At 38.3% G+C, this 15,039-nt stretch overlaps 1 protein-coding gene across 2 annotated transcripts in view; it reads left to right on the top strand.

The window, feature by feature from the left end:
* The window catches only part of Ahcyl2 (adenosylhomocysteinase like 2), a 193,257-nt gene continuing 178,218 nt past the window's right edge, over positions 1-15,039 (top strand). For both annotated transcript variants that reach the window (XM_027950123.2, XM_027950122.2), the window contains exon 1: positions 1-421. In XM_027950123.2, the coding sequence (XP_027805924.1) occupies positions 59-421 (363 nt within the window). In that variant the 5' untranslated portion in view covers positions 1-58. The remainder of the gene's footprint in view (positions 422-15,039) is intronic.

Here is a 15,039-nt window from a genome sequence, read left to right as displayed (position 1 = left end):
CGAGCCGGAGCCGGAGCCGGAGCTGGAGCCTGAGCCGCCGATTGCAGCGGAGGCGGTGATGTCGGTGCAGGTTGTGTCAGCAGCGGCTGCCGCCAAGGTGCCTGAAGTGGACCTGAAGGATTTGAGCCCCTCTGAGGCGGAGCCGCAACTAGGACTGAGCTCGGCGGCAGTGGGCGCCATGGCCCCTCCAGCAGGCGGCGGGGATCCTGAGGCTCCGGCTCCAGCCGCGGAGCGGCCCCCGGCCCCTGGCCCGGGCTCGGGGCCCGCCGCCGCTCTCAGCCCTGCCGCCGGGAAGGTGCCTCAGGCGTCGGCCATGAAGCGGAGCGACCCACATCACCAGCATCAGCGGCACCGGGACGGCGGCGAGGCCCTGGTCAGCCCCGACGGCACAGTCACCGAGGCGCCGCGCACAGTCAAGAAGGTATTGGGGCCGGGCTGCCTAGCTCGGAGAGGGAGAGAGGGAGGGAGGGAGGGAGCGAGGGGAGCGAGGGGGAACCGCAGATTCTCTCGGCAAAGCTGCACCACCCTCCACGCTCTCACTTTTCTTATTGTGGGGGCAGTGAGACCCCTTCCCGCTTAAGCCTACCTTCTTGGAGCTGCCCCCACCTGCCCCCCGTGGCTGAGGAGCAGAGACTCCAGGTGGCACGGCTGTACTTCGCTAGGGGTAACATGGAGGTAGCGCTCTCCACTACTACTTGGAATAAGCACCGGGAAGAGAGGCACCTTATACTACGCCCCCCGCGCCCCAACACTCCCACTTGTTATTTTCCGGACTATCCGAGGAGGAGATCTTGGTAGTATAGAAAAACCTTGCCGTTTTCGGAAGCCCACCCACCAATAAAGGTGGAAAAATCTTTTCTCTTTGGAGGACGAGTAAGCATTGAAGTCCTCTGAGTTGTCTGGCTTCTGTACAGATGATGACTTTCTCTCTTTCTGTGGCCAACCGCTTCCCCAAAGCAGTACTCATGCTGTGCCTTTCCTTCTCAGCAACTGTAATACTCTTGCATTTTCTTTAATTGTAGAAGGGTAATGGAGAGATTCATCCCTCTTTTATCTTAAGAGGTTTGTAACCTTACTCAGGAGTTGGGTCAGTATTATTAGATTGTGTATGAAGAGAATGGTGGATGTATCGGTTCCTTCATTGTGATGAGAAAGCGTTAGCAAGAAATGCTCTCTTTGGGGAAAGCGATCATTGTGGCTTTCTATCTCAGCTGTCAGCTTCTCTCATACATAGTTGTGGGGAGGCCTCAGAATACCAAAGAGTAAGCATGCCTAGATGTAAAATATTACCCTAACATTGGCTATCCATCATACCTTTCTCTCAATGCCAAATTAGCACAGGGGGGAAAAAAGGTAAATATTGGAAAATACAGAGATGTGGGTCATGTAAAAAGGGATTATGGTTCTATTTTCCTAGGCACAATACAAACACAGCAATTTTTTTTAATTGTTGTGAATTATTTTTAATTGTTTTATCAAAACAGCAATAAAGGGGTGTGAAATCTGCACTGGTTTTACAGTGAAGGACTGAGCTGAATTGGAACCTTGGATCAGCCAAACATTTTGTTGTAATTGCTTTTATGATTAAGGTATAGCAGGTAACCTTTTCAATCTGACTACCCAAATACAGTGTTAAATGACATTAGGTACAAGATTGAATGAGTTGTTTAGGACAATGCCCTTGTCACTTGTAAAATGAATCTTCTAGGAGGAATTATAGTGAAGGAGGAAGCATAGGCAGCAGTGCTGAAAGTATCTACTTGAGAGTTGGGAGTTCTGAAGCATATTTTAGACTAGTTTGGATGCTTTATAAACTTTGGCCAAATCTTTTTCTTGTGATTAAGATTCTTTCTGTCTAAAATCTGTAATTAGATTTTTTTTTAAGGGTAGAAGTGCTTAACAAATTGCTTTCAGAGCATGGAATTTAGTCAGGCAGACTTGGGTTTGAGTTCTAGTACTCCTACTGCTAGCTTTTGGATAATTTCCAAATTCTACAAATTAACTTCTTCTATAAAATAAAGATACTAATTATGATTGAGAATTAGAAATATTTGCAAAGATCTTAGCCTTGAATTTATCACATCTAGTATGGTCTTAAAAATTATAGCTATCATTATTATGAAGAATTGATTTTTATGCTCCCATGACCTCCTCTGAACGGTACACAACAGTTCAATAGATTCTATATAAAGAAGTTAAAAAATAACAAGGCAGCATACCTACCAGAGTCTGTTTTTTTTTTTTTTAATTCTAGATGTGCTTCTTGGCTGTTTTCATTTTCACTAAACCACCTCCTTCTTGTTGTTTTTCAGTATCAAAGTGTATGTCCCATGATTCTAGATTTACTCAGCAGCCCAAGGCAATGGAAGACAGGGCTGAGCTTGCCTTAGACAATGTTAATTGCACAAAAAAAACTTTTCTGCTGAAAGTTAAGCAGGTGGAATTCTGGACAAAGATGCAGATGTTGAACAAAAGTAAGGGCACTGCAGAGTTGCTTTTTAGAGACAGAATCTTCACTTTTTTGATATCATATTGGCTAAATGAAAAGAAATGTACAAGTCTGCCCTTCTTTCCCCCAGTAGAAAGTCACCTCATCAAGGAACTGCAGTGTGACATTTGGATTTATTGAGCCTTTCTTGATTGTCTATTTAAATCATCATTCTGACCTTGACTCCTTTCTGCTTTTATGAAATTTCATGTTTGAAGGGACTGGGAACATTAGTTTTGAAAAAGTTGCCTTTGACTATGTAACTTGTGATTGTTGCTTTTATTTTGTAACTCATGTACAAACTTGTTTATGTTAAATCACATTTCCATTGATGATTTCCCTTACTCCATTTATGTATTTGTCATTAGTTTCTTAGCTCTTTTACTCTGCCTACCCACACAAGGGAAATACAGTTGTTTTGTTTTGTTTTGTTTGGTGGTGCTGGGGCTAGATTCCAGGGCCTTCTGTATACTAGGCAAGCACTCTACCACTGAGCCACATCTTCAGTCTCAGAAATAAACTTTTTATAAGAGCAGAATTCCCAAGTGTAGTAGTCAGTAAGAATGAACATACAGTGTGCACATTTTATCTTTGACACCTGCCTCCATCCTGTAACCTGGTGCTCTGAGGACCAGATCTTGTCATTGTGGTTATTATATATTTGTATATAATGATTTTTAAAAATATCTTTTTAGATGTTGATGTAACTATTCATTTATTTATATGTGGTACTGAGAATCAAAACCAGTGCCTCACATATGCTAGGCAAGTGCTCTACCACTGAGCCACAACTCCAGCCCTATATATATATATATATTTTTAATAAGCTCACATTAAATGAACTAAGCAAACCAAAAATCTCTGTAAGAAGTACTTTGCAAAATGGGAAGAAAATTTCTACAGTAAATGAGGTGACCATTGAGAGGATCTCTTCCCTGTGTTCTTGGAAATGGGTGATAGGAAAGTTGGAGCACAGAAGCAAAAACAAGGCAGAAGTTGATTTATTTCAGAAAAGTTAAAAGACTTTCTGATAATAAGACTCCAAGCCCAGGAACCTCAACTGACTTGTGCTTACATCACTATGGGTAATGACCATGTTCAAACAGATTCCGTATTTCTCTTGGCAAACTTAAACCTTGCACTAGTTTTGTTGTCAGGATTTAGTGCTTTCTTGCCCTGAATTGTTTAAACTCTTGATTTGGTTAATTATAGATTACAGAAATGGAATGTTTTGGCTATAGGCATGGGAATGTAGGAACAGTGTGACTCCTTTGCCAGTTAGAAAAGTACAGCCTGGCAAAATGTTCAGTGAGTTAGTTGGCAGTTGGACCCTAATAATAGTTACCATTATTGGCCTTTTATGTGCCAGGAATTGTCAGTGTTTCTGTAATCCTGACAAGGATATTATGAGATATGGTTGTCATTATCTCTGTTTTACAGATGAGGAAATATGGTCCAGAGAGAGTAGGTGCCTTGTACAAGGTTATATATTTAGGAAGTGGCAGAGGTGGGACTTACATTTACATCTGTCTTTTTCCCTATCCCATGTCTTTTTCATTATGTCACATGGATTGTTTCTGACCTCTTAGGTCTTAGGTGCTGGTTCTGGCCTTCTCCCTGAACTTTTTTATTTTTTTCAACAGTTCTGGGGATTGAACCTGGATGCTTTATGAGTAAGCTACATCCTCAGCCCTTCTTATTTTGAGACAGGATCTTGCTAAATTGCTGAGGCTGCCTCAGCCTCCTGAGTTGCAGGGATTACAGGCATGTGCCACCATGCTTAGCCTTCCTGAAATCTTTAGAATAGTCAGTAAACTCTAAGGTGTGTCTGTCTGGCTAAGGCTTAGGTCATCCCAGGACCGAAGAAAGGAGAGTGTGAGTCAGGACTTTAGGAAAAGGACAAGAGAAAATTGTACAAATGTACAGCTCAAAAAATTGTTAAATTAGAAGGAGGGAGGAAGAACATCACATACAGAGAAGCATTTCAAGATCAATGATGCAGTCTCACATTTGTGGTTAACTGTTAACTGAGAAACTTTCCTTAATTTTAAAGTTATAAACCTGGCATACCCGAGCAATATGTTCTTCCTTTCTGTTCAGTTAATGATTTTCCTCTGCTGTTTGTTTTACCTTCTCTCTGAATCAAACTTATTAAACCTTTGAATATTAGAAAATGACAGTTTATGGATTCCTGTTGTATGTCAGACCTGGTACTTAGAGCCTTATTATATACTATTTTATTTTATTTTTTGGAGTACTGAGGATTGAACCCAGGCATGCTTAACCACTGAGAAACATCCTTAGCCCTTTTTATTTTTCATTTTGAGGCAGGGTCTCACTCAGTTGCTTAGTGCCTTGCTAAATTGCTGAGGCCGGCCTTGAACTTGCAATCTTCATGCCTTAGCCATTGGGATTACAGATGTGCACGATTGTGCCCTGCTCCTATTTTATTTAATACTTTTAAGAAACTCTTAAGGTAGTGTATGATTTATTGAGGAAACTGAGGTTGGAGAGGTTAGAAATTTGGCTGAAGGTTGCCCAGTAATAAGTTGGAGCTAACAATCCTAATCTGACTCCAAAGCCCTAATTCTGGAGCTTTTCAATTCAAATTATTCCTCTGCTCAAAATTTAGGATTTGACTTTTTAATTTTTATTCCCTCCCTCTTGGGTATTGGGGATTGTACCCCAGGGATGCTACACTCAACAGCCCTTTTTATTTTTTGAGTCAGAGTCTCCCTAAGTTGTCAAGTTAGATCTTGAACTTCTGATCCTCTTGCCTCAGCCTCCCAAATGGCTGGGATTACAGGCATGTGCTTTAGTGCCCAGCTAAATCTTAATCTGAATTTTTTTTGTGGATTTTTTTTGTTATATAATAAATAGTTTCTTACTTATTGACTAGTATTATTTGTGAATACTCTTCTCCTTGAGCTTGGGAAAGATTAAACATTATTTTAAGAGCTATTTTAGAAGTTTGCAGTTGTGTTTGATTTTTTGAGAGAAAATACTTATCCATAGTATTCAGTTAAGAAATGAATAGTAGTTCATGAAAAAGGGAGAGTAAGTTATTGTATCATTTCCTTGAAGATTATCCCATTTCTCATAGTGAGAGAGGAAAGAGATTTGTTGTAATCTTTATTTCAGACCCTTTATCAAGTTGAGTTTATGAAGAATATGCTGTCTCTTTCATGGTAGTTCTTGTTTAATATTCAGAGCCTAACATCTGAGGTGGGTGGGAGGAGAACTATCTTGACAATTGGTCTGACCCACAGCTCTGCCATTTTGTTCCAGTAGAAGGCACAATTAGAGGAGCTAAAATCTGGTCACCCAATGACAGGTTTAGTAAGCTTGAAATTTGTGGGAGCTTTTTATAGTCTTTATGATTTATGGCCAGAGATTTGGAAAGAAAAAGGAAAAAGTTTATTCTCTAACAGTTCTTAATCTAAAACTATTTTCGATTAAAGTAAATAACTTAAGATGTGTTTAATTTTCATTCTCCCTCCTTACCAACTATATTCTGCAACAGTTCAATAAACTGTTTTCTGTCTTGGACACTTGCATACATCGGTGGTGTTTTCCTATTTTGTTTTCAAGGGTCCATCAGTAGAAATGTGTCAGTTTGGGGCACCTGCTAGCTCTTAGATTAGTACCTATATTAAATGGGCACTAGAGCTGCTGGTTGAGTTGCTGACTATAAGGCTTAAAGCTTTCGTGCTTCTCCCCCTTCCGCCCCCCCCCCCCCCCTTCCTTCCTTCCTTCCTTCCTTCCTTTGTCTCTGTCTCTCTCTGTTTCTCTCTTTTTCTCTGGTACTGGGGATTAAATCAAGGGGTATTTTACCACTGAGCTATATTCCAAGTCCTTTTTATTTTTTATTTTGAAACAGGGTCTTGCTCTGTTGCTAATTGGGCCTCAAATTTGTGATTGACCTACCTCAGCCTCCCAAGTCTCTGGGAGTTGCTGGGATTATAGGTGGTGCACTGCTGTCAGCTCCTAAAAGCCTTTCTGAATATTACATACTCAACACTAAAACTAACTTCATCTTCTCTATTGTCTTATCTCCTGCAGTGTTCCAATATTACCCTTTTTTAAAACATTTTTTTTAGTTGTAGATGGGTACAATACCTTTATTTATTTTTATGTGGTGCTGAGGATTGAACTCAATGCCTCACATGTGTGAAGCAAGCACTCTCCCACTGAGCCACAACCCCAGCCCCCAACATTACCCTTTTGATCATTTAAAAAGATTTGATAGTGTTGACTACCTGTTTTTGGAAACTCTTCCTCTTGGCTTTGGTGACACTTATAATGACTACCTTTTACTGAATACTTAACTTTGTGCTAGACATCTATCTCATCTGTTAAGCCTCATAACAGTTTTATCAGATGAATTGTATTATCTTTTATAGTTGATAAAATACTGGCTTAAAGAGAGAAATTAACTTGCCTAAGGCTTTGCCAATTTGTGATGCCTTTGGGATCAGTGAGTTGCAGTATTGCCCATGGCAGCAGTAGGAGGCTTTGTCACATAGCCAAACCCCTGCTGCTCTGACCAAACTCCCATGTGAAGTCTGTTTCAGTTGTGTTTAATTGCTGCTAAAACCTCTCTCTTCAAATCTCTTCAAGAGATCTCAGGATCTCTACCCTCTTCCATGATGAGGCTTTAACCATCATGCCTCACATCCTTGTTTATTTTTTTAGTCACTACGTGACATTGTGTCATCCATTATCTTCCTTATACTCAGTCCCTTTACCACTCTCTTCATCTTTTCAGCTGCTTCAACCCTTCTCAACATTCTTCACAATATCCCCTTCCATTTTCAACAAATCCCCATGTAGTATCAGTCCCTGGCAGCAAGATCAAGACATGGGGTGACAATGACAATGTTGTTAAGGTTGGCACCTGATATCTAGAACTATAATGGTGCAAACCAGGCCACATCTTTTGCTTGGCACTACTAATCATGACATCTTTACTAACCCAATTCTGTAATTTGGGGTGGTGTTTTTAGCTGTATCCCTGAAGAGGGTTCTTCACCCTGAAAGCTACCTCATATCCTTTGTGTAAATTCTTTTTCTGTTTACTTGTTGGAAGTGACTTCTGCTGGTTGCAGAACTCTTAGTGATGCACTAGTTGAACCTAACCATCTGTCTTCTTAGTTGCTTGTACCCGTGGAGCTGAGAGTTGGTAGACAAAATCAGAAAACCAGGCAGATCAATGTCCCTATCCATAATTATCAGCCTCCTGTGTAATCAGCATTTGCCTAGCAGTGTTGTACATCTCTCTAGTAAGTTCACTTTCCTACTCATTGCAAATGACTATTTCATACTGTTTTATATTTTTATTTATATATAACAGCAGAGTGCATTATAATTTTTATTACATACATAGAGCTCAATTTTTCATATCTCTGGTTGTATACATAGTATACTCACACCAATTCGTGTCCTCATACATGTACTTTGGATAATAATGATCATCACATTCAACCATCATTAATTACCTCATGCCCCCTCCCTTTCCCTCCCACCCCTCTGCTGTATCTAGAGTTCATCTATTCCTCCCAAGCTCCCCCTCCCTATCCCACTATGAATCAGTCTCCTTATATCAAAGAAAACATTCGGCATTTGTTTTTTTGGGGGGATTGGCTAACTTCACTTAGCATTATCTTCTCTAACTCCATCCATTTACCTGCAAATGCCATGATTTTATTCTCTTTTATTGCTGAGTAATATTCCATTAATCTCTCACATTTTTTTTAAACCAGTGATAGGCCTTATGCTTCATTATAAAAACAGAAACCACCAAATGACAACTTTATCTTTCTGTCTCCCAAATCTATAAACTTGTGTATTTTGAACTCATCTTTTCCTCCTTCCTTCCTGTTTTGATAGAGGAAGTATCTAGACAAGCCCTTCACAGATGCTCTAATCATGTTCTTTCCTCTCTCTCTCTCTCTCTTTTTTTTTTTTTTTGGAGGTACTGGGGATTTAACCCAGAAATGTTCTAGCACTGAGCTACATCCCAACCCTGTTTATTTTTTGAGACTATTGCTATACATACTATATGTACTGCCCAGGCTGACCTCAAACCTTCAATCCTCCTTCCTCAGCTTCCCAAATAACTGGGATTACAGGCATGGTCCACCACACCCAGTTCTTCTGTCTTCTTAAAGAATTCTTACATTAGTTGTCTTCTTTTTATTTTTAAAATTGTTTTTAGTTGTACATGGACACAATACCTTTATTTTATTTGTTTATTCTTATGTGGTGCCGGGGATTGAACCCAATGCTCACACATGCTACTGAGCCACAACCCTGTCCCCATTAGTTGTCTTTCTGCTGCATTCTTGCCTTTAGAATTCAGACTTGCTGTACTATCTCCCACTTTTTTTTTTTTTTTAAGATTTTTTTAGTTGTTGATTGACCTTGATTTATCTATATGCAGTGCTGAGAATTGAACCCAGTGGCTCACACATGCTAGGCAAGCACTCTGCCACTGAGCCACAACCCCCATTTTGATAACCCTATCCCACTTGCCTTTTTCTTTTCTGTTATTGTCCTGTCTTTGTAGTCTTTTACAGCCAGAAAAGGAGTTTTCTATGTATGTACACGTTTTTTTCCCTCTTTCATGAATTCTTTAACCCACTCCTACTCTGATATTCTGACCAAAATAAAATCCTCTTGCTAACATTGCTCTAATTTCCATAATATTGGGAAGCATGGTCTGTTTTTTTCCAATCCTCATCTTTTTTTATGTGTTTGCCAGTTACCCAGGAGTGCTGTGCTGCTTAGGGCCGTGCTAAGCCTGCTAAATTGCTAAGGCTGGCTTTGAACTCATGATCCTACTGCCTTAGCTTCTGGGATTACAGGTGTGCGCCACAGTGCCCAGCTTCAGTCCTTCTTTTTTTTGGTGCTGGGGATTGAACCCGGGCCTTGTGCATGCAAGACAAGCATTCTACCGATTGAGCTATATCCCCAGCCCCTCAGTCCTCCTCTTATTAGATCTTTTACCAGCATTTGTGCCAGCTCCTTATGAAAGGTTCTGTCTTTTCCTTTGGCATCTGTGACATTGCTTTTCATTAGTTTTCATCTGATTTCTACTCCGTATTCTTTCTTTGTTGACTATTTCTCTTTGGTCTTGGGCCCTCTATTCTTTCTTTATTTTTTAGTTGTAGATGGACACATATCTTTTATTTATTTATTTATTTATTTTAAATATATGTGTTTTAGTTGTAGGTGGACATAATACCTTTATTTATTTATACGTCGTGCTGAGGAATCAAACCCAGGGCCTCACACATGCTAGGCGAATGCTCTACCGCTGAGCCACAACCCCAACCCTATTTATTTGTATTTTTTATTGGTGCTGAGGATTGAACCCAGTGCCTCACACATGCGAGGCAATTTCTTAACCACTGCGCTACAACCCCAGCCCTTGGGCCCTCTACTTTTTTTTCATTGTTTTCTCCCCAAGTCATCCATACCATTCCTGTGTCTTTAAATAATCATCTAAGCAACTTCCAAAATTATTCCTTTAGCTAAGAGACCACTCTTCTGAATGCCAATCTTCTGTATGTATATCTGCAGTAGAACTACATTGAATTATTTATCTAATTTCAAAAATATGTTGTTCTTGTTTTCTTCATATCAGTTAAATGGCACTTCCATTATTTTTTTTTCTTTTTTGGGAGGGGAGTGCTGGAGATTGAACCCAAGGCCTTTACTCTATCATTGAGCCTCATCCACAGCCTCTAAAAAAAAGTTTTTAATTATGCAAGTAATTTTTGACTATACTCTTATAAAATAACTTAAATAAAGCTGAAATCTTTCCTTGGTCTTCAGCCAATGTCTTATTCCCTTTCTCTGAGGTGATCTTTACTATCAGATTATCTTCCTTTTTTTTTCCCTACGAATTTACATTCAGATTTATATAGAGAGAAGTTTATGGTTTTATAATAACATGCATAAATAAGAAAATACTCTGTGTACATTGTTTTGCAGGTTCCTTTGTAATTTAACAGCCTGTCTTGGAGTTCTTTCTGTATCAGTATGTTTGGTTGTGGTATTCTTTTCAATTGTGGAATTGATTTCCAAAGAATTTACCATTGTTTATTTAAGCATTCTCTCTGATACATACCTAACCTTTTTTCTTTCTTTATAAACAGTGCTGTAGTACTTATCAGTATGCATTTTGTGTTCTTGTAGAGTGTTTTGTTTTTTTTTAAGGTAGATATCTAGAAGTAGAATTTGGGGATTGAAAGATATTTATATTTTAAACTTATAATGCTATGTTGCCTTAAATGTAGTACCATTTTACATATCAGCTAACAATATATGAGACAAGATTTTTCCCCACATCTTTACCAAAACATTATATTGTTTACATCTTTGGGGAAAATCTTTTACCGTTCTTTTGATTTGTATTCTCTGCTTATAGTGATGCTGAGAATATTTTCATGCACAGATTGGCAGTTCATTGTCTTTTTCTTGTAATTGCCTCTTCATAGCCATTAACAAATTATTTATGGAGTGACTCCTGTGGGCCAAGTTCTGAGGATACAGCAGTGAACAAAACAGATAAAAAGGGTTGGTTGTGGCTCAGTGGTAGAACACTTGCCTAGTATATGTGAGGTACTGGGGTTCAATCCTTAGCATCACATAAAAACAAAGCTACTTAAAAAAAAAAAAACAAACACAGATACAAACCTCTGCACTTCTGTGGAGGTTTTTCATGTTGGTTTGTAGAAAATCTTTAAATATTCTGGCTATTAATTCTTTGTGTATATAGTATAATATTTTCTCCTACTGTATTTTTTCTTGACTTATAACTTTATTAAGTTTTTTAAAAAATATTTTTATTTTTTAGTTGCAGTTGGACACAATACCTTTATTTTATTTATTTTTATGTAGTGCTAAGGATCGAACCCAGGGCCCTGCACATGCTAGGTGAGTGCTCTACCACTGAGCCACAACCTCAGTCCCTTAAGTTTTTAATGTAGTTAGATTTACCATTTTTTTTCCTTTTTGGCTTTAACATTTTGTGTCTTGGCCTTTTCTACTTAAAGTTTATAAAGAAATTCTTCTCTATTTTCTTCAACTGTTTTTATGGTTGTGTTTATCATATTTTGATCTTTATTACATCAGAAATTTATTTTATTTGTAATATAAAAGATAGGGACTATATTTTATATATATATATATATTTTTTTTTAATTTATTTTTTATTTTTTTAGTTTTTCGGCAGACACAACATCTTTGTTTATACGTGGTGCTGAGGATCGAACCTGGGCCGCACGCATGCCAGGCGAGCGCACCACCGCTTGAGCCACATCCCCAGCCCCTATATTATATTTATAATTTAAATAAAATGGTTTTATTGGTCCCCAAATAAAATCTAATATTTTACTTTTTTCTGATTTGTTCTGATTGTTTCTTTCCTTTACATTGTCCTTCTAAGCTTTTTTCCTCTTAATTTTTAGATGTTACAAGTAACTTTTGATTGAAGAGTGTCCATATTAACTCAAGAATGACACTGAAAATTATCATCTTAGTACAACTAATTTAGGGATTATAATGAGTTATTCACAGGAACACTTGTTATTTTAGCAAATTTTTCTTACTTATTGGTAGTTTATTTTGACAGAAGTTGGAACCTCAGTGGCATTTCGAAAACAAATCCTGTGTACCAGTGGTCCACAGAGGAACTTATCTTCTGCAGTTCTATTAAGTTAGAAAATTATAATACTATGTGGTTCTTTTTCAAAATAACACCTGATAGTTATGTGCATGTGTGTGTGTGTGTGTGTGTGTGTATATATATATATATATATATATATATATATATATATATACACACACACATATATATATGTATATACATATGTACACATATATTTTTTAAATTTTTGTTTATTTATTTATTTTGGTACCAGGATTGAACTCAGGGGCACTTGACCACTGAGCCATATTCCCAGCACTGTTTTGTATTGTATTTAGAGACAGGGTCTCACTGAATCATTTAGTGCCTCACTTTTGCTGAGGCTGGCTTTGAACTCATGATCCTCCTGCCTCAGGCTCTCAAGCCACTGGTATTACAGGCATGTGCCACCATGCCCAGCATTTTTTTCTTTAAGGCATTGTCAGGAATTGAGTATGTGTGATTAGAGTGCACAAAGAAAAAGTCTTGTCCTGGTTAGATAGTGGTATGTGTATCTAGCTTTCAAAGTTGACTTTATTTGCTCCAGGGTAAAGAGGAACTTCTTTTCTTGGAAGGTAAATACTTCTCCTCAACAAAGCTTTATTGGATAAACTCAACCGAGTCCATCTTAGGTTACTCTGTACTTTGAGACACAGAAATGAGATAGGAATTTTTACTAATTGGTGTTCTTTATGTCTATGAGGGAGAAAAGAAGATGGGTCTCATGCTATGTCTTTTTTAGGGTCTATGCTAGGGTGTATTATAGAAATGGAGAAGTTGTAATTTTACTGCATAGACCAAGTATAAGTATTAGGCATACTTGTCTAATAATCTGCCCTAATAATACACTGTGAGTTTCTTTTGTGTAAAACCTAATTATTTGTATGTGCCAGATACTACTAAATGCTACAGTTATAAAATCAGCAGGATACCATTCTTGCCCTCGAGGAGAGGATAGGGAATGTAAATGTGTGGAAATAAATATAATCTAGTTTGATATGAGCAATATTGAAAGAAGAAATTGTAGTTTAAAGAAAATAGCATTGAAATTGAGCTGTATCACCTTTGGAAAACCAGTTGGTTGTCTACCCAAAGGATTTCGCAATGTAGCAAATCCTTTGTGAAGTTTACCTTGTTCCAGCTTTAAAAAAATCCAGAAATTCACATTAGTACACTTTCAAGTCTTTTTACCTCATAGGACTGACTCATGCAAACCCAACTCACAGGAGACTTATATTTAAAACAAAATGGTAACTCCTGATTTATGATCAGGTATCAAAATGATCTGATACATGTATAAATCAGTCAGAGGATATGCTGGAAAATCTACATAGGATACTTAATTACAGTTTATTAAGTTGGGAATAATTTCAGTCTTTGCTGCTTAAATCAGAAGCACTGTTATCACCTGGGGGTTTGCAGGAAACGAATGACTCTGGTTTGGTACTAGTGTAAACTTGCAGAACCTCAATTTTTAATTCATTGTTGAGAAGAAGTTGTCTTAGCTATTGGTCTCATTTCATGTTTCTTTTTTATGAAACTTAATGAGAGGCAAGAAATTTTTTTTTAGGGTTTTGTGGAAGGGTAGAAACTTATAAAATTTGTTTCAAGACTTGTAATAAAACACTTTAGAGACATAGAAACTCAGACAGGCAAATATATAGAGTCAGAGATCCAAAGAGAAACACTCACAAACTGTCTATACCCAGAGAACTCCCATATACACATATACAACAGAACTCCCCAATAACATTCTTTCTATACCCTTACACATATGGGGAACTCCACACCTACAGAGATAACCCCGTATGTCTCCACAGAGAGTCCCCTACCTGTACCCATAGAGACAAACCCACACAGACCCACAACCGGTTGAGGTCCATACAAATAAAAAAATACACACAGAGACAACCAGTAGATAATGCTTAAAACAGATTTTCATGAAACTTGTGTAGCATTCTCCAAGTTTATTTTGAGAAGAGACACGTATTCTCTCTAAGGTACTTTTAACTGAGCCAGGAAATGAAGCAAAAACAGGGCTGCCATTGGGTCTGCAGAACAGTCAATGCCATGGGGCCAGTTTTGTTTGAATTCCTATTTCTAGAACTGCTTGTTCCTGGACATATTTTTCAGTTTGATGCTTGGGTGGGAAGTAATTCTCTTAGGAGTTTGCATCCTAGATTGGTGGTTAAGCAGAGTCCCAAGCTCATTTTCCCTTGGTGCTAATTAACATACTCCCATGGTGCTATCTGAATTACAGAAATCTGTTTAGGATTAGACACTCCAGCAACATTGTACCTATGTGGAGGAACTTGCACGGAGTCCTCTAAGGCTGTGTGACTGAGGAATGTAGAAGGAAGATTATGTTAAAAGTTGAAAGAGCCTAGCAGGCGTGGTGGTGCATGCCTGTAATCACTGAGGTTGAGGCAGGAGGAATGCAAATTCAAGGTCAGCCATTTGTCGAGGCTCTAAGCAATTTAGTGAGACTCTGTCTCAAAAAATAAAAAGGGGGTCTGGGTTGTGGCTCAGTGGTAGAGTGCTTGCCCTAGCATGCCTGAGGCACTGGGTTTGATCCCCGCACCACATAAAAATAAGCAAATAAAATAAAGGTATTGTGTCCATCTACAACTAAAAAAATATAAATAAAATAAAAAGGGCTAGATATGTGGTTCAGTGGGCTCAAGCCCTGGTACCAATAAATAAATAAATAAATAAATATAAATAAAATAAAAAGTAGAGCTGTAATTTTTTTTCTTTTTAAAAATCTGTTGGTCATTCATGGTCTCTCATTTGCATAGAGAGTTGTGCTGAAACTTGAGAATGGCTCAGGAGAATTATTTAGTTGTAAGTTAAAAGA

This window comes from Marmota flaviventris, chromosome 1 (assembly GCF_047511675.1).
Source record: "Marmota flaviventris isolate mMarFla1 chromosome 1, mMarFla1.hap1, whole genome shotgun sequence".
Taxonomy (NCBI): Eukaryota; Metazoa; Chordata; class Mammalia; order Rodentia; family Sciuridae; genus Marmota; species Marmota flaviventris.
Note: the sequence above shows the minus strand (reverse complement) of the source record. Positions and strands in the feature narration are given on the sequence as shown.